We start from the raw sequence: 19,840 nt of genomic DNA, 5'->3' as shown, positions 1-19,840 counted from the left end.
AAGCTAGCACAGACCCAACACTAAAATAATGACATATTTAGCATTTTGAGGCATGTATTTAGAATATGGATGCTATATGTTACTTAGAATATGCCATTTAATAATTGTCAGGCAAATTGACAAATTTCAGACCCATAAATTAAGGCTTCAGAGCTATTATAGCAATTTCTAAGGAACTGTTTAAGGTGTAGTAGCTGTCTTTGGCAGCCATATTTGAAATGCCTGTCACTAACCTGCTGATCATGAAAGATTTTCCACTCTGATCCTTGTTAGCCATTTTAGATCAGTGCATATCTGAGACCAAGCATGGCATAAGTAGAGGACTGAGTCTGGTTGTTAAATTATTAAATGCATCCTGCAATGTTGTTAATGAAAGATTCTGAAACACACTGAATTGCTTTTCAGAATGCATTACTTGTCAGTTGTGTGAAATTCAACACCTAATTTTGCTACAATAACTGAACACAAAATAGTTCTTATGGTAAAACCTATAGGTGCTAAAAATCCCAGGCTGAACATTAAGCTATTTATATTTATAGTCTAGGAATTGGGATAGTGTAGACCACCTAGCTGATTGAAGTGTACCTATAGGCAAAATATATATTTTTTGTATAGGGTAGGAAACTGAGCACATGATTTTTTTTGTAGGAAATAAGGGGAAATCTCAAATGTGGACATATATAGCAATATAAAAGCTAACTAGGTACTAGCCTTCCCCCACCCTACCACATTAAGTGTTTTAATGTAGATATTATGTGGTCTATTCACTAAGCTGCCAAAGGATCTAGCCGTAACTTCCGCTGATCCTTCGTCTAGCTTTGGCCCCAGGACCCCTTCGGTTCAGTAGAACCGAAGGGCTGCTGTAGGGCTATTTACTATAGCCGTACAGCTCCCAAAGTTGGCCCAGCGGCTCAGTCGAGCCAAAGGCATATGCCTCGGCTCGACTGAGCCGAGGTGACAGCCGAAGCTGGCCAAACGGCCGGCCGACAGCCTGCTTCTGACGGCTGGGCGGAGCCAGCTGTCATCTCACAGCTGGCTCCAGCCACTTGCAGAGAGATCAGCGTCCCTGGTTATGGGGCCACTATGATATCACAACGGCCACTCCGGGTTATCAGTGTGTAATGACAGATGGCGTCCCTGGTTATCCGGTAACCAGGGACGCTGATCCGCCATTACTCTCCCGGACGCTCTGGGAGTCTAATGCGGCTCCCCGCCGCCCAGGAGAGGTTTACACTGCTCGAGAGTAAACCTTTCCTTGCGATCTGTTTTTTTTTTTTCTGACATGGGGCCGCAGGTATCAGAGTACTGCCGCGCATGCGCAGAGACGTCTCGGCGGGGTGACACTCGGTTACCGCTCCGGGTGTCACCCAGCCTCGGGACGCCCCTGAGCTCATGCACTTTTTCCAGTGACAGTTGTTTGGCTACAGGTGACGGGATGCTCAGATGTGAACAGGTACCATTGAAAACAATGGTAATCCTCTGTTTGAACATTGTAGTGCTTTAGCCCTTTCAGATACCTAGCTGTGAACGGGGACTCAGTTACATGCACGGTGTGCTGTGACACCATAAATTGATACATTGTTGCTAAAGTCTTCTAGTGGTCATGGGGGAATGGTGTCAGCATGTCCTACTGTAAGATACATGATACTTAGGCCCCATCCTCACTATAGTACCGCTATATATGTATTTAATTGTTTTGATCAGTTTTTTCAAGGTCCAGCTTTGGTGAGCAGTACTCCAGTAATAATATTTGATCTTAACTGACCACAGTTCATTACAAGTAGATGCTCAAGTTAAAAAAGAAACCTTAGAAAAGCTTACAGGAAGCAGAGCCTATGTGCTTAGTACATAAGTCTTTCATCTAGGCATGGCTAGTGTGTAAAAGTCCACCTCAGTCCCATTTGAAGGTAGTCCAATGATTAATGGTAGTCTAATGATCTGAGAATCCCAACTTATAAGGCATTTGCAAAACCATTGCAGGCTTCTTGTTGTTTTTTACATATAGACAAAAACAGTTCTAAAAAGTTTCTCACAGAAACCAGCCCAATTGAAACTTACCTTGGAAGTTTGATGATAAAGGAAACAGAAACAGCTGTTAACACAGCAGACTATAGAACATATATTCCTAGTTCCGCTCTGCTGTTAAGACTCTAGCTGTAGCCGTTTTACACAAAAGCCAGATTAAGTTTAAAGGAGAACTATGGGGTCAGGGCTTTTCCTCATTGTTCTCCTAAGGGTAACGGGAGGACACAAACTAGCGTCCTCCCATCACCCAAAGCTCAGTATACCGTGAGCTACAGTTCGCGGTATACTGAGACACCGCAGCTGGAATGGATCCCGACAATTATGTCTGGATCCGCCCAGCTGCGTGAGTGACCGCTGGCTCTGCATATCTAGAGGCAGAGCCAGCTGTACTCGCCCCCTCCCCCGTCCGTTCCGCCAGTCAGCGCTGGAGGATCGGCGCGGGAAGGGGGGAATCCAGTCCCTCTTCTGTCACAGCTCTCTGCAGTGACAGGATCGAGAAGTGAGCGAGCGCCGGTATCTGTTCGCTCACTTCCTGATCTACTGAGCCGACCTGTGACAGTTTCATTGTCACAGGTCGGCTAGAACTATGAGGATGAGTGAAAATCACTCACCTCATAGTTCTCCTTTAACTAATTTGTATTACTTTTTATGAAAGAAGTATAACATATTACCAAATTATATGTCACAGCTAACCAATCCCATTCAGATAGAAGATTGGTTTAATCGCTGTCAAGAAACTGCTTAGAACAAGCCTTATGGCTTATTAGACAGACTGGAGACGAGTCACTTCACAAATCTGTCTGTTGAAGACATTTTTCTACATCTCACTGAAAATTCCCCTTCACAAGTCATCTGTTACTTTATTTTTATTTCCCTTGGCAATAATCTATTCCCAAAATTGCCTCTCTGACTTTCTGCAAAGTCAGATATATATCAAAATGTTGAAGCAAATGCCCCCACTAAATGGAGTAAAAACTGTAACTATTGGGTCTATTCACAAAGCTGCCGAAGGATCTGGCCGTAGCTTCGGCCGATCCTTCGGCTAGCTTCGGCACCAGGACCCCTTCGGTTCAGGAGAACCGAGGGGGTGCTGTACGGCTATTCACAATAGCCCGTACAGCTCCCGATCACGGCCGAGCGGCTCAGTCGAGCGCTGAGCCGTGCTGAAAGACGAAGCTGGCCGAGCGGCCGGCCATTGGCCGGCCGACAGCCTGCTTCTGACAGCTGGGCGGAGCCAACCGTGATCTTACGGCTGGCTCCGGCCACTTTCAGAGAGATCAGCGTCCCTGGTTGCTAACCAGGGACACTGATCTCCAAGCATCTGACTCTCCCTGGCGCCCCGGGAGTCTCCTGCTCCCGGCCGCCAAGGAGAAAAACCCCGCTGTGTCTTTTTTCTTTATTCTGACACGGAGCGATGTCAGAATAGAGAAAAAAAAAAAAAGTCCCATTCAAAAGCATTGGGACATTACTATTGGCTATTTCTATTGCAATAGCCAATAGTAAACTAGCATTGTACCCGCCCTCTTTTGCAGTTCCCCACCAGGTCCACCAGCAGAGGGCGGGAACAATGCTAGTTTACTATTGGCTATTGCAAATTGAAATAGCCAATAGTAAACTCTCAATGCTTTTGAATGGGAATTTTTTTTTTCCTCTATTCTGACATCGCTCGTGCCAGAATGAAGAAAAAAAGACACAGCGGGGTTTCTCTCCTTGGCGGCCGGGAGCTGGGGGCTCCCGAGGCCCCAGGGAGAGTTTTTACATTTTTTTAACTTTTTTTTTACAGCAGCAGAGCCGCCGGACAATAGGAAACTATTGGGCAGAGCTAGCTGTCACTGCTTTTTTCTATTTACTTTTTTCTACTTTTTTCACTCTTTTTCTGTTCTGCTCGGTGCCTCTGAGGGACCGAGCAGAACAGCCGAGCCAAATGCCGCTCGGCGGCATTCGGCTATTCTCTCACTGCTGTTCGGGATCTTTCAGAATAGCCCGAACAGCAGTGTGAAGCCTGCCGGAGGTTCGGCTCAGCCGATCCAGATGTTGGATCGGCTGAGTCGAACTCCTTCTGCACTTCGGATCAGCCGAACATGCTGAGCATGTTCGGCTGTTTCGAAGCCACACGAAGCAAGCCGATGTACGGCTGATTTCAGCCGATATACGGCTGAAATCAGCCGTACCAGCCTGAAGTGAATAGCCGAACAGTGTTCGGCTCACTTCACTTCTGATCGGTCATTCACTCGGCTGCCTCGGCAGCTTTGTGAATAGACCCCTATGTTTTGCACAGAGATACAAAAGCTGTGTGGATTCCATTTGATCCTTTAGCCCGTTTCTGAATAGGTTATATAAATATCACATGTTCTACTTTATGGGGAAAAAAGAGACAATACAATAATTATCTTTGGTTTTACTTTAATAGCTATAATTTATTTTTATTTTTTTTGCTGCTTGGTTTGGATGCAAAAAAGTCAATATGAAACTGTGCAGGAAAACTGGAAAGTTGTGATCCAAAAAAGTAATTAGCATTCGTAAGAAAGGGATGCATACATTTTAAAATGATTTTATTATTATTATTTAAGGTATAAAAGTCAACCTTAATTGCACTGAATATTTTTTTTTTGTATTAGTTTTACAACTCTATGTTTGAGCACAGGTAATATTTTTAGAGATATGTCTAGTTAATCACAACGGGGTTCATTTATAAAAGAAAATGTAAAAGTATGTTACTGGCTATAGCAACAAATCTAATTCTGGTTGACATCTTTTCTAATAACCCCTCAAGTTATAGTTATACATTTGTTGCTTAAAAAAGTAAGTCTGTCTTAAAGCAAAACATTAGTGTGAGGAGCATCAACTGGAGGTTATCATTCCCTACCTCCAGGGCCAGCATACTACTTCCAGGGCAGTGAAGCAGAACACACTGAATGTCACTGTGAATTACATTACTTAATCAAAACTAGTGTGCAGTCCATGAGTGGGATAATGGAAGCTTCTATCCCAAGGTTTGTCACAGAAGTATTTTGTCTTGTGTTCAGTTTAATACAAATGGAAAAGGAGAGGATTGTGACATCACTGCCCCTTGTTGCTGGATGGTGCACAATCAGTGTGGGGGGATGATGCTGGGGAAGAATGATGCTGCTAAGAGCTGGGCAGGGAGATGTGTAGAGGCTCTGCATCTTTCCGCCCATCTCTTAGCTTCCTGAGACCCTCTTGCTGGCATCTTGCCAAGTTCTTGGCAATTGGTGACATCACTGGTTGCTAGGATGTCAGGGGGGACACCAGCAAGAGCGTTCCACATTGCTAAGAGCTTGGCGGAGAGATGTGTATAGCCCTTACAAATGTTCCCACCAGGCTCTTAGTAAGCTGGGGTGCTCTGGCCGGAAAGGAGGCTGTAAGCACACTGCAAACATTGCGCAACAGAGCGGCCATGCCCCAAGTGAACCAAAGAGATGCCGCTTGAGGCAACAGCCTCAGGCTGCCTCATTATAGAGAGGGCCTTACCCTTGTCCAATCAGAGAATGCATTGTACTCATTATAAAAAATACTAGGACTTCTCTGAATGGCCACTGTGCTGAGGGAACGACCCCCTGTGTTTTCAGAGCAGAGGTAAAGCAGCTCATTTTTTAGAAATGTAAAGGACACTTGATTAAAGCTATAGTAAGCCAACACATTTTATTAAAAGGGATTTCTTTGTATATGTTTTCTTTATTATTATGTCCGAAAAGAAAGATGAATGTTTAAAAAAAATGGTTGTTCATTTTATTTTGTGGACAGAAAATATGAAGTAATGCATATGAATCTTCGTTAGCCGACAGAGCCACTTGTGGAAGGGGGGAGGAGTCCGGTGACGTCGATGTCCGTGACGTCACCGGATCTCCGACGGAAGACCCGGAAGACGGCGGAGAGGTGAGTACGGAGCCAAAGAACTTTGATCGATCAAAATAATTTTGATCGATCAAAAAAATTAACGATTAATCGAGGGATTAATCGTTAATTTCCGCAGCCCTAATATGAATATTTCATAGTTACACAGTATCTGCAACCCTCCTCTGTCAATCCCTCCACATGCTTCCAATCGCCTAAAGGATACAATTCAAAATATTAATAGCCACTTACAAAGCCATTCACAACTCTGCCCCAGGTTACATCTCAAACCTTGTCTCAAAGTATTACCCTAACCGTCCCCTATGCTCCTCCCAAGACCTCCTGCTCTCTAGCTCCCTCGTCAACTCCTCCCATACTCGGCTCAAGGACTCCTCTAGAGTCTCTCCCATTCTTTGGAACTTCTTACCCCAACCTATCTCCCACTCTGACTGCCTTTTGGCGATCACTAAAGACTCATCTCTTCAGCGAAGCCCATCACACTTCAAACTCCCCCTTGAACTATCACTTTCTCAAACAATTCATCCCCACACAGCTAGCTCCTCATGTATCACTTGCGCCTCCCTCCTGTAGGCCCTCAGGGCAGGACCCTCCTTACCATCTTGTCTTGAAATGTATTGTAATGTCTTCCTTATATTGTAAAGCGCTGCACAAACTGTTGGCGCTATATAAATCCTGTATAATAATCATAATAATAATATCATTTCTAGCTAGCAGATTGAGCTCTAGTCTCTTTTTTACAATCCTTTTGCTAAAGCCCAATAGTTCAAGCTCAGATTATAGACACAGCTGAATAAATCAGAAAAAAACTCATACTGCCTCCCTCCTTGCTTAGTACAGAGTTTCAGTAAGGCTAGGTTCACACCTCCATATCGAATATTCGCGTTTGTTGCGCGTTCCGTGCCGCGTGTTTTTACTGCGATTCGCACGTTTCCGAGGGCTACCTGGCTGTATCCCAATGGATACGTGCGGCAAATACGCCCCAAAGAAGCTCCTGTACATCTTTGGGCGTAGGGCGTTTTGTAGCGTGTTCATACGGCCTGTAATACGCCCAGGTGTGAACCATACCCATACGAAATAATGGGATTTCGGTGTTTGAGCATTTTGCAGAGCGTACGAACGCGTTACAAAACGCCCAGGTGTGAACCGGGCCTAAGAGAGAAACTGAAAGATATAAGCAAATGTTGTGCTCTCTGTATGCTCCGAAATTAGGAATTTCAGGAAAATTCGTACGAATTTCGATTCGTAACGAAACGAATCGCACATGTCTACTCTGTTTAGAAAACTTAAAATGCCCTGTAAAGTCCTTGTATTAAATGTTTCCTCTTCTGCAATATAAAGGTTAAATTATAGTTAAACTATTAAAAACTAAAGCTAAACTTTATATTACACATATTTATTAATGTAAACTTATAAATTGTGCTCAAAATGTAAATTACAATCGTACCGAGACCATGATAATGTGCCTTAACTGGCATCTTGCAAGGAGAGGAGTACCTTCTAAGCATCATCAGTACATCTTTTGTTTAGTTCATCTTTCTCAGTTCAGTACAGAAAAGTGTCACGTGACACGTTTTAAAGTTTAGGTTGAACAGCAGTCTACATTTGTATTATGTTCAGTCTATATTGCTGATTTTGAGTTTTAGTTTGCACATACTATTAAGCAAGGCTGAAAACTGACACTATAGGTAGCCATAGACTTTGCAAAATCTCCCAACACTTTCCATAACAGTAAGGTCCTGTTCACACCATAGCATTGTGTTAATCGCATGATACAGTGTGTCTAGCACATACTATCACACAATGCACCTAGAAAGTGGTACCGTGTGCTAGGTGCGTTGCTATTCATTTGAATGACACCCCCACAAACTGATGGATGTTTGTTGTGTGGCCAGCAGTAGCCCTTGGGAGGTGACACTCAAATGGATGGCAAAGCAACACACTTAGCACATGGGACTGCACTATAGGGGTTTATTTATTACAGGCAAATAGACTGTTTACCTTGCAAGGGAATTTTCACATTGCACATGAATATTCCCTTCCTTACTAAATATGGTGAAAATTCACTTAGCAAAGAATACCTAATCACGTGCAAGGAAAAGAAAAAAAATTGTATTTTTCTTGCAAATGACTGGATGATAGAAGTCAGCAGTGCTTCACCTTATTCACTAAACTAAAGGGAAAATTCTGCTGCAAAGTGACAACTCCTTTGAAAATTAAACAGCCTATTTGCCTTTAGTAAAACAAAGCCTATGTCATGACGTCTTACTATTTAGCCTTAGAGAGAGACGGGAGGAATCGTGCAGACACTTTCATCACCAGTTTATAAGGGAAACAACTATAGTAATACAACAATGATTCCCAACAGGTCCGATTATCTCTCCCTCACAAAAGCTCATCCAGTGGCCTCTGCTAATGCCCCCATAGACATTAAAATTGTCTGCCGATGTAGGTGAAAAACAATGGGGTAGATTTGTTGAAGGCGAGCAGGCTGTTCACTTTGCAAAGGAATTATCACTTTGCAGATGAATTTTCCTTTAGCCTAATAAATGTGGTGAAAATTCACATTGGAAAGAATACCCAATCATAAGCAAGGAAAAGGGAAAAAAAAGTATTTTTGCTTACATATGATTGGATGAAGGAAGTCACCAGAATGTCAACTCATTCACTGAGCTAGGGAAAAATTACCTTGCAACAGCCTATTTTCCTTCAGTAAATCCACCCAGTGCCTCTACCTTTGTGGTCTGCACTGTAGTAATTAATGAGGTAGACTGGAGAACAAAGCAGAAAAGACTGTATGGTTAAAGGCTGGAAACAAGGTCCTTAGCCTTTACACACAACATTCTAGTACATTGTTTATAAGGATTTCAAATAGCTAAATTCACATTTTCGCACCATGTTTCATTTTACACCCGTATTCACACACACTGCAGTGATTTACACCCGTATTTGCATGCAAAAATAACAATAAATGCACATATTTTCTTTTATGAAGAATTTTGCATTTATTATTTTTTTTTAAAGGTGTACTTTGCCTTTAAATACACGCATGCATGATCCATTGTCACAGTTTGGGATGCTCTGTGACTAAAGACAGATTACTAAGTTTTGTGGTTTCTTACAGTAATATAGATAATATCTGACATTTGTGTTAAACGATTTCTGCTATATTGAATTCATTATTTGATGTTTCAGTTCTAGTCAGTGAACAGCAAATTCACATTTTTCTGAAATCTGCTGCTCTGTCTCCTTGACAGAGATACGCATCTTCTACAGACAACAGTTGCCAGCAATGTTCATTACTTTGACAAACTTGGATTGAAGTTCTGTTGGGTAATTCACATATTGCACAATCTGCACTATTAAAAATACCCTCGTCAGGAGGAAAGAATCTTTTTCATCTAAACAGTTTGAGCTCTTTTTTTTTTTGTTTACATTGAACAATCCACAAATATTAAACAAAGTGTCCACCTAAAACTTTTATTTGGTTTATTGCTGTACAGTGGAACCATCAATTTCTTATATTTCTCTGGAACTCCACTGGACCTGAGTTTCCAAGTCAGGTCATTATAAAGGTGCCCCTTTCACACAAGGCCAACCAAGGCCCGGCCTTGGGACAGGAGAGAGTAGAGGGGCAGCAGGGGGGTGGAACGGGTAGTTGTTTTCTACATTTAGCCCTGCTTTGGCCAAGCAGAGCTAAATGTACAGCAGGGAAGCCACCGCTTGTTTTGTACATGGCTGGCAGGTAGGGGGGTGCATTGAGGAACCTGGCCTTCGGGCAGCAGAGAGAGTAAATCCGGCCCTGCCTGCACCTGTTGATTATCGTTTGGAAATCGTCCATCAATGGTCTTTCGAACTATAAACGATCAGTTGATGGGAACCCAACGATTTTTTTTTTACTGTACTCCTGGCCACATTTTCTCGAAGGGTGAGGCTGGAAAACTTTTTTCAAATCGTACAAAAATCAATGGATTAGTGGCGTTTACGTACCAAAACAATCGCAGCAAGAACACTGCACATGTGCAAAGGAAAATCCGTTCTGTCGATCGACAAAATTAGGTGAGTTAGTATTGCTAACTAACGATTATCGAAATCAACATTGGTCTGTGCATGATGGGGTATTCGAGTGGAAATCAAACGAGGGTTCAATGAGGGCACGAAAGAAATCAAATGATAATCGATAGGTGTATGGCCAGCTTAATATGTTACTGTTTACCTTCTTGGATGTCTAACACTGTATAATAAAGAATGCAACATGACTCGTAGATGGGTACAGATCCATGAACTATGACAGAATGGGCAGCACTGGGGGTCCCCAGTTTAAATCCCAGTCAGGGCACTCTATGCATGGAGTTTGCATGTTCAACCAGTGCTTATATGGGTTTCCTCCCACACTCCAAAGACATGCTGGAAGGTTAATTGGCTCCTGTGTAAATTGGCCTTGTGTGAGTGTACGATTGGGAATTTAGATTGTAAGCTCCCTGACAGCAGGGACTGGTGCGAATGTGGACTATGTAAAGTGCTGCACAAGTTGTCAGCGATATATATAAAATGAATAATGTGAAACCTCGCGCCACTACTCCAGCGCGGCTTTTACCATTAATTTCATACGATATATATAAAATACCAATAATAATAAGCTTTAGTTATTGTCATTGAAATACAATATATCCAATTTCTACCAGTTAGTTTAACACTAATTATGTAAATGCAGTCATCTTAAATCACCAAAACAAAAGTATAGCTAAAAGCAATGTAGGTGTATGTGACATAGGGGGGGGGGTCACCCTTTATCGCAGATATTGAGGTTTTGGCTGAAACATGAGCTGCAGTTTAATTCTACCAACTAACTAGCCCACTGCAAGGGCTAGTAAACATTTTACCTGGAGTTCTTCTTTAATATGGGAAGGGGACCACATTTTATGAACTCTTATTCTGAATTTGTGTTAATCCAGCCACTCAGACATCTTTTTCAAAGACCACCTTATTGATTGCAGAGATTTCCTAGCATGAGCAATCTTTTTCACTCAGCATTCATCAAGGGACACAACACACAAGCTGGCAGGGACAATTGCTGTGGGTTCAGGTACTGGGAGATCATAGGAGAACACAGGCATATCATATCAATAAGAGATCAGCCTGTGTATGGCCAGCGTAACTCAAGTGGCTTTTGGCAATATATTACGATGACGTTGGCTTTGCAGTCCCAATTGGATTAGGGAAATAAACAAAACCCTGTTTATTCTTTAACTATTTCTTACCTTGAGTAGCCATACCTTCTGATATATGATTTCATGTGATCTGCATGCTAAGCAATGTGTACGTATAACACATCCAGGGATTTATTACCTCTAAAAGAGATTAAAGTACTCCCTCTGACAATGCATCCATCTGCTTTCTTCTCCAGAAGAACAGCACCATCTTTATTCAGCCATTGTCCAGGGCCAGCATTGACTTTCTGGACCGATATGCAGGCTAAGAGATGACCCAATCACGTAAAACCTGATGCTTGTTTAGTATTTGTCTGTAGTTACAAACATTGGACACATGCAGCCTCGCTACATGTGACAAAAAAGTTACAATGTAGCAATCTGATCGTTGGGGGAGAGGAGACTGAGATTCTTCCTGACTGCAGCAGATTGATACAATCAACTCAGCCTAGGCAAAGTCCCTGGACTGTAGCTGAAAATAGAAGGAAATGCTGATATACATTGTGCATACTGTTTGTAAGAAATCTCAGTGAAAATGCTTTTTTTTCTAAAGCGGTCATGTGACTGCAAAGCTCCGGCTCCTCTGTGTCAATGAGCAGCCTGACAACGGGGCTGATTTACAGAGTTGTGGTGTCACCCGCCACCTTCTACTGCTTCCCTGTTGTTGACAGATGAGAGAGTTCCCTCGCCAGCCAGCTGCAGCAATTGCTAATTTACACAGAGGAGCTGGAGCTTTGCGATCACATGGCCATTCGGAAGAAGGTTAAAAACGGTATTAATATTGAGGTTTCTTACAAACACTGCACAGCATGTACATGAACTCATGTACATGCTGTGCAGTACATGACCAGTGTGGAGGCAAAGTTTTAAATGTGGGTCATTTTGGCCTTCTACCTATCCCCGGGAGAAAAAGCTCCCTTACAATGGGAATACCCCTGCGCTGCAAGGGTTAACTATGCATTGATGTCCAAAGACAGCTGTGTAAAAGACTTAATTTACCTGATCCCTACTCCCGCTGGCAGCTGGCACAGGTCCATTGACTTGCATTAGATGTGAGGATGCCAGCGCTGACATTCTACAGCTGGTGCAGAGGGGGAGAAGAGAGGTGAGTGCTGACTGTCGTGGGAGCGAGGATCAGGTAAGTAAATCTGCTTTATTTGAGCCCCTAGACAAAATGAGTACTTAACCCTTGCAATGCATTGGGTAGGCCCACAGCAAGGGTAAGTTTAAAAAAAAATTATTTAAAGCAGAACTTCAGGGGAAATTAATCTTAACCCTTGTAGTGTGGGGGTAGCCCTACTGCAAGGGTTTAGAAAAAAATTCCCCAGAATTAAAAAGCAATCCTTATTCTGCTGTTAGTTCTGTGAATTGGGCTAATAGACTAACACCCTAGCATAAACATCCTTATTTTCAATTGTTATTTTCAGCTGAGTTCAGAGAGATTTGAAAAGTTAGTCACATGGCTGCAAATAAAGATCCTTATCCCTGAGCTAAAGATTGTTATCCTTGTGATGAAGCTTTGTGAAGTGAGCCTAATCTAGGCAAATTGTTGATGTTCTATTAATACCTGTAGTAAATAAATATTATACTACAGATGTAGGGAGGTAGAGAGAACCTAAATCTACACAGGACCATTTCACAGCTATGGTTTTTTCCCTAATTCAGCTGTATGTTCATATCAATGCAACTGGTGCTGAGAGCATGGTGGCTCTCCAGTGCTGGCACAGAGCAGGGGACAGGCTACCTATGTGCACCCATGGCTCTCCAGTGCTAGCACGGAGCATTGGACAGGCTACCTATGTGCACCCATGGCTCTCTCCAGTGCTAGCACAGAGCAGAGGACAGGCCAGCTATGTGCACCCATGGCTCTCTCCAGTGCTAGCACAGAGCAGAGCACAGGCTACCTATATGCACCCATGGCTCTCGCCAGTTCTAGTCTACCTATGTGCACACATGGCTCTCCAGTGCTAGCACAGAGCAGAGGACAGGCCAGCTATGTGCACCCATGGCTCTCTCCAGTGCTAGCACAGAGCAGAGCACAGGCTACCTATATGCACCCATGGCTCTCGCCAGTTCTAGTCTACCTATGTGCACACATGGCTCTCTCCAGTGCTAGCACAGAGCAGAGGACAGGCTAGCTATGTGCACCTATGGCTCTCTCCAGTGCTAGCACAGAGCAGGGCACAGGCTACTAGACATGTGCGATTCGTTTCGTTCCGAATCGAAATTCGGACGAATTTTCGGAAATTCGGATGTATCCGAATTCCAAATTACAGACATAATGAATGCAAACGAATCCGAATTTCCATTTCCGAAATTCGGTAGCGTTAGTATGAACGTTCGTTTCGTTTTCTGTTCTTATTCGTTTCGTTCGTTGGAGCAAAGTGACATTAGAGAAGGAGAAAAATATTTTTTCCCCCTCAAATGTCACCTTTGCTGCAAACGAACGAACGAAACGAATAAGAAACGAATAAGAACAGAAAACGTAACGAACGTTCGTACTAACGCTACCGAATTTCGTCCGAATACGAATTCCGAATCCGAATTGACTTTCACACCCGAATCCTGAAAAATGAAATAACACAAATCCGAATTTAAAACGAAACGAAACTAAACAAATTTTTTGGCAGTGCACATGTCTACAGGCTACCTAAATGCACCCATGGCTCTCAGTTACTAGCACAGATCAGGGGACAGGCTACCTCTCTGCACCAATGCCTCTCCAGTGCTAGTACAGAACAGGGGACAAGCTACCTATCTGCACCAATGCACTCCAGTGCTATAATGGAGCAGGGCACAGGCTAACTATCTGCACCCATGGACGTCCTAGTGCTAGCACAGAGCAGGGGATAGTCTACATATGTGTACCCATGGCTCTCTTTAATGCTAGTATAGAGCAGGGGACAGGCTACCTATGTGCACCCATGGCTCTCCAGTGCTAACACAGAGCAGGGAACAGGCTACCTATATGCACCCATGGCTCTCCAGTGCTAGCACAGAGCAGGGGACAGGCTACCTATGTGCACCCATGGCTCTCTTTAGTGCTAGCACAGAGCAGGGTACAGGCTACCTATGTGCACCCATGGCTCTTCAGTGCTAGCACAGAGCAGGGGACAGGCTCTATGTGCACCCATTCCTCTCTTCAGTGCTAGCACAGAGCAGGGGACAGGCTACCTATGTGCACCCATGGCTCTCCAGTGCTAACACAGAGCAGGGAACAGGCTACCTACATGCACCCATGGCTCTCCAGTGCTAACACATAGCAGCGGGCAGGCTCTATGTGCACCCATGGCTCTCTTCAGTGCTAGCACAGAGCAGGGGGCAGGCTACCTATGTGCACCCATAGCTCTCCTAGTGCTAGCACAGAGCATTGGGTAGTCTACATATGTGCACCCATGGCTCTCTTTAATGCTAGCACAGAACAGGGGACAGGCTACCTATGTGCACACATGGCTCTCTTTAGTGCTAGCACAGAGCAGGGGATAGTCTACCTATGTGCACCTATGGCTCTCTTTAGTGCTAGCACAGAGCAGGGGACTGGCTGCCTATGTGCACCTATGGCTCTCCAGTGCTAGCAGGGGACAGGCTCTTTGTGCACCCATGGTTTTTCCAGTGCTAGCACAGAGCAGGGAACAGGGTATCTATGTGCACCCATGGCTCTCTTTAGTGCTGGCACAGAGCAGGGGACAGGCTACCTATGTGCACCCATGGCTCTCTTTAGTGCTAGCACAGAGCAGGGTACAGGCTACCTATGTGCCCCCATGGCTCTCCAGTGCTAGCACAGAGCAGGGGACAGGCTACCTATGTGCACACATGGCTCTCTAGTGTTAGCACAGAGCAGGGGACAGGCTACCTATGTGCACCCATGACTCTCCAGTGCTAGCACAGAGCAGGGGACAGGCTACCTATGTGCATCCATGGCTCTCTTTAGTGCTAGCACAGAGCAGGGGACAGGCTACCTATGTGCACCCATGGCTCTCTTTAGTGCTAGCACAGAGCAGGGTACAGGCTACCTATGTGCACCCATGGCTCTCCAGTGCTAGCACAGAGCAGGGGTTAGTCTACCTATGTGCACCCATAGCTCTCTTTAGTGCTAGCTCAGAGCAGGGGATAGTCTACCTATGTGCACCCATGGCTCTCTTTAGTGCTAGCACAGAGCAGGGGATAGTCTACCTATGTGCACCCATGGCTCTCTTTAGTGCTAGCACTGAGCAGGGGATAGTCTACCTATGTGCACCCATGGCTCTCCAGTGCTAGCACAGAGCAGGGGATAGTCTACCTATGTGCACCCATGGCTCTCTTAAGTGCTAGCACAGAGCAGGGGATAGTTTACCTATGTGCACCCATGGCTCTCTTAAGTGCTAGCACAGAGCAGGGGATAATTTACCTATGTGCACCTATGGCTCTCTTTAGTGCTAGCACAGAGCAGGGGACAGGCTGGATGTGAACTGCAGTTCCCTCGGACTGCCGGTGAGAATTTCTCATCCAAACCTCGATCACGTAGGATTGCGTAGAGAGCACAGATAGGGGAGACAGGAAGAATGAGAGACACAGCAAAGCTGCAATCCTACAAGCAGTAAAAGGCTGTTAGCATGCAGCAGCCCCCTGCTCTGTGATCCGTGTGAGTGGACCTGGAGTGGGGCTGTGCTTCCTCCTCCTCCATGAGTACCTCCATCTCCCAGGCTGCCTTCACTTTCATGTGACATCCCAGGACAGCAGAGCAGGCTCCTGTGCATGGGGCCCCTGGAGACTTTAAGGTGGATCATCCTCATCCTCAGTGCTACCTGGGACCTCCCACCTCTCTCCAGTCCTGGATCTGCCTCCTGATCATGCGCTGCTGCTGGCATTGACAGTGGTGACACAGCCATGGATTTGTCGTGGCATTTCACAGGGTTGCATGAGCTGGCTGGGTGACATGGGCTCCGGGGATGTGTAGATTGTCACACGTTTAGGAGAGGAATGCATCATGCCCGGCTCAGGGACAACACGGGGCTCTCTGCCTACCAGGAATACACTGTGACCTTTTTTTCTGCCAGGATCTTCCAGGATGAAGCCGCAGGATTGCGTGTCTTCCAGTCATTGAAAAGCCACCAGTGACCTGTTGGGGCTGAAGTCCCAGATCTTCCAGGGCAGGGAGTGATGGGGAAGTCCTGATCCCCCCCTCCCTCCTCTTCCTCATCCTGGGATATCAGAGTGTACAGTATGGGGAGTAGTGGCTGGATTCCGCACACCTGCATCGGATCTCTACTCTTCTCCTAGCTGACAGCACTCTGCTCATTGACATCTGGGGATCGGCTTATTGCTGCTTCTTAGGGGGGATCTGAGGTCCCAGACACTTGGGGGGTGCCTGCAGGAGCCATGGCTGCGGCTATAGCCAGCTCCCTGATCCGGCAGAAGAGGCAGGCGAGGGAGTCCAACAGTGACCGGGTGTGTACGTCCAAGCGCCGCACCAGCCCCAGCAAGGACGGCCGGTCCCTGTGCGAGAGACATGTACTGGGGGTGTTCAGTAAAGTCAGGTTCTGCAGCGGCAGGAAGAGGCCGGTCAGGAAAAAAACAGGTCAGTGCATGACACCTACCCCATCCATCCATCCATCCCACAACTTCCCTGGGAGAGCCTGTGTCCTGGTCATACTCATAGAGAAGGAGAGTCAGTGGATGTGCTCAGACCCTCTGCGGAGGCACTGTGCCATGTCACATTCTGTGTACTAGCATTTGTAAAATTCTTATTATTAGTACATCAGTAGTAGTAGTATTTATGTTATTATTATTTCTATTATTATTAGTTGTACTAGTATTGTTTTATTTTAAATTGTATCACTAATCCCTCACTTTTAGATTGTAAGCTCTCACAAACAGGGCCCTCCTAACCCTCTTGTATTCAATTGCATTGTAACTTTACTGTCTCCCTTTTATTTCTAAAGTACTGTGGAAACTGTAGGTACTACACTAATCCTGTATAATAATGATTAGAAAGTGACCTCACTCTGTGCCATACTCAGACCTATTGATGAAATTGGTCCTTCCTTCCAGGAGATTATAATAAGGTTAAAATAGGCGGCTGCCTATGGGGGCTAGGGCTGCCCCCTGGGCAGTATGTTATCAACGTGCTGTGTAAAAATTGGACTTGTTGCCAATGTTATTAATAGCAAAAGGACTGTAAGGCTGGTGTTTTCTGTCCCAGAAAAGGTAGATAGATACCTACTGGGGGCCCACAGCAATATAAAAATAAAAAGAGTTCTGCATCTCAGTTTCAGCGTTGCAAGTCTTTACACTTTAAAAAAAAAAAAAAGGAAATCAGCAATGACAGCCATGGTATTCTTCTTAGTAAGGACTTTTTTAGTCAAATTGCACCTTCCAAAACATTCTTAAATGCTTTATAAACGTATGTGAGAAGGAAAACGCCTGTGTACACCACCCTTTAATTATCATCCCGATAAACTGGCTGGGGGGAGCTCAGCTCATGAACTGGAAATGGCTGGGACCTAAGGTACAATGAATCCACCATTGCCCTCACCTTTCATTTGCTTCTCATTTACAATCAAAATAGGATGAGTTCAGTATTCATGCAAATGACATGCACCTGTTCTGTGTTACTGGATTGTGTTATACATGAAAAATATTTGTGCTGCTAATCAGACATTTGTGCAAGTTACATGTTATATATATATATACACATACATCGTGATAAATGATAGTGTCATATGATAAGCTGTTAAGTTCCTATATTATCTTAAATGAGAACTATGAGGTGAGTGCTTTTCACTCACCTCATTGTTCTAGCCGACCTGTGACAATGACACTGTCACAGGTCGGCTCAGTAGATCGGGAGGTGAGCGAACACATACCGGCGTTCGCTCACCTCTCGATCCTGTCACGGCAGGGGAGGGACTGCATTCCCCCTTCCCTGCTCCGATCCGCCAGCGCTGACTGGCGGAACGGACGGGGGAGGGGGTGGATACATCTGGCTCTGCCTCTAGATAGGCAGAGCCAGCTGTCAGTCACGCAGCTGGGCGGATCCCGGCACAATTGTCCGCTTCAGTTGCTGCGTCTCAGTATGCCGCAAGCAGCAGCTCGCGGTATACTGCGGCGTCTCAGTATACCGCGAGCTACGGCACGCGGTATACTGAGCTTAGGGTGACTGGAGGACGCTAGTTTGTGTCCTCCCGTTACCCTAAGGAGAACTATGGGGAAAAGCCTTAACCCCATAGTTCTCCTTTTAATACAGGACACGTCTCTTCTTGTATCACCCATCAAGTGTTCTCTTCTCAGAACATAAACAATGTATTGCACTTTTTATAATAGACAGTTTATTTACTAACAACTGTGTGCTCGAAAATGTTGTGTATAAATAAGCAGTGGATACATTTTTCACTTTATTAAAAGTTTAGTAATTTTGCTTTTAGCACAGGGTTTTTTTTTTGCCTTTGCTTTAAGTAGCTGATAGTGACATATGGTAGAATGTACTAGATCAGGGGTGCCCATAAGGTAGATCGTGATCTACCAGTAACTCTCAAAGCTGATGCTGGTAGATCACGAAGGGTGTGAATGGCGGCCCCTTTATTCCATTTTGGTATATTTATTTAGCTGTGCACACATGATTACCTATTAGCCTGAGTCTGCTGAGCCAAGCTCCTCTACACTTTTCTTGTGGATACTGGTGGTTGAAGTGCTATGTATTACATCAAAGAATATTAGTTTACACAGCCTGTTGCAAAATACGGCAAGGTGAGCCAGGAGAGAGAGCGGGGAGAGACAAACAGGAGAGAGAGGAAAGACAGTCAGGGGGGAGAGAGAGCGAGGAGAGACAGCCAGGGGAGAGAGCAAGGAGAGACAGTCAGGAAAGAGGGAGGAGAGACATCCAAGAAAGAGAAAGCAAGGAGAGACAGCCACGATAAAAAACGAGGAATGACAGCCAGGAGAGAGAGAGAGGAGAGACAGTCAGGAAAGAGAGGGAGGAGAGACAGCCAGGAAAGAGAGAGCAAGGAGAGACAGCCAGGAGAGCAAAGAGAGACAGCCAGGAGAAAAAACGAGGAATGACATCCAGGAGAGAGAGAGAGGAGAGACAGCCAGGTGAATGAGCAAGTAGAGACAGCCAGGAGAGACAGAGTGAGGGAGGTTTTTTGTTTTTTCGTTGGCAGATCTCATGTAGCTCATCATTTGAAAAGTAGATCTTAACACAAAAATTGTGGGCACCCCTGTACTAGATTATACAATGGAATAAACCATATGTTGCATAACTTTAATTATTAATGGAAGTTGTTGGTATTTTGTTTAGATCTATTACCTCTTTGATCTGTATTTGGGCCAAGGCAATGATGCAGCAATAAGCGATGGTGAGATATCACGCTTTATGTTAATTTGATACAGACCAGCCCACCCTATGGTAAAGTACAGTATACAAAAGGGGGAATTTGCTATAGCAGTTTTTTTACTCTTCGCTGTGTGATGGAATCTGCGTTTACATCAAATAACCTGCTCTTGATTGGATGTGTAATGCAAACATGGATTCGCTGCTCAAAGGGAGATCTGACTGCTTTAGTAAATCTATGTTGTAGGGGCAAATATGTTCCAAGCTGGATCTATACTCAAGGACAATTAAATATAAATGTAATGTGAAAATTTTAAAATAAGGCGGTTGCACCTAACCAACATTCTGAAACAAATACTGGAATTCTGAAGCATTGCTCCAGATTTAATTATAGTTGTGTCAGCCCTTAAAGTGACACTAAACA

The 19,840-nt window shown here is 44.6% G+C and overlaps 1 protein-coding gene across 4 annotated transcripts in view; it reads left to right on the top strand.

The window, feature by feature from the left end:
* LOC108794659 (fibroblast growth factor 12) overlaps positions 1-19,840 on the top strand; it is a 421,105-nt gene that overhangs the window by 237,881 nt on the left and 163,384 nt on the right. Inside the window, exon 1 of one of the 4 annotated variants that reach the window (XM_018565738.1) lies at positions 16,435-16,665. The exons of the other annotated variants lie outside the window; for them this stretch is intronic. Coding sequence (XP_018421240.1) covers positions 16,467-16,665 — 199 coding nt within the window. The 5' untranslated portion in view covers positions 16,435-16,466. Of the gene's footprint in view, positions 1-16,434; positions 16,666-19,840 lie in introns of those variants that run through there. 4 annotated transcript variants of the gene reach the window in all.

The sequence above is a fragment of the Nanorana parkeri genome, unplaced genomic scaffold (genome assembly GCF_000935625.1).
Source record: "Nanorana parkeri isolate BGI_ZX_2015 unplaced genomic scaffold, ASM93562v1 scaffold882, whole genome shotgun sequence".
Classification (NCBI taxonomy): domain Eukaryota; kingdom Metazoa; phylum Chordata; class Amphibia; order Anura; family Dicroglossidae; genus Nanorana; species Nanorana parkeri.
Note: the sequence above shows the minus strand (reverse complement) of the source record. Positions and strands in the feature narration are given on the sequence as shown.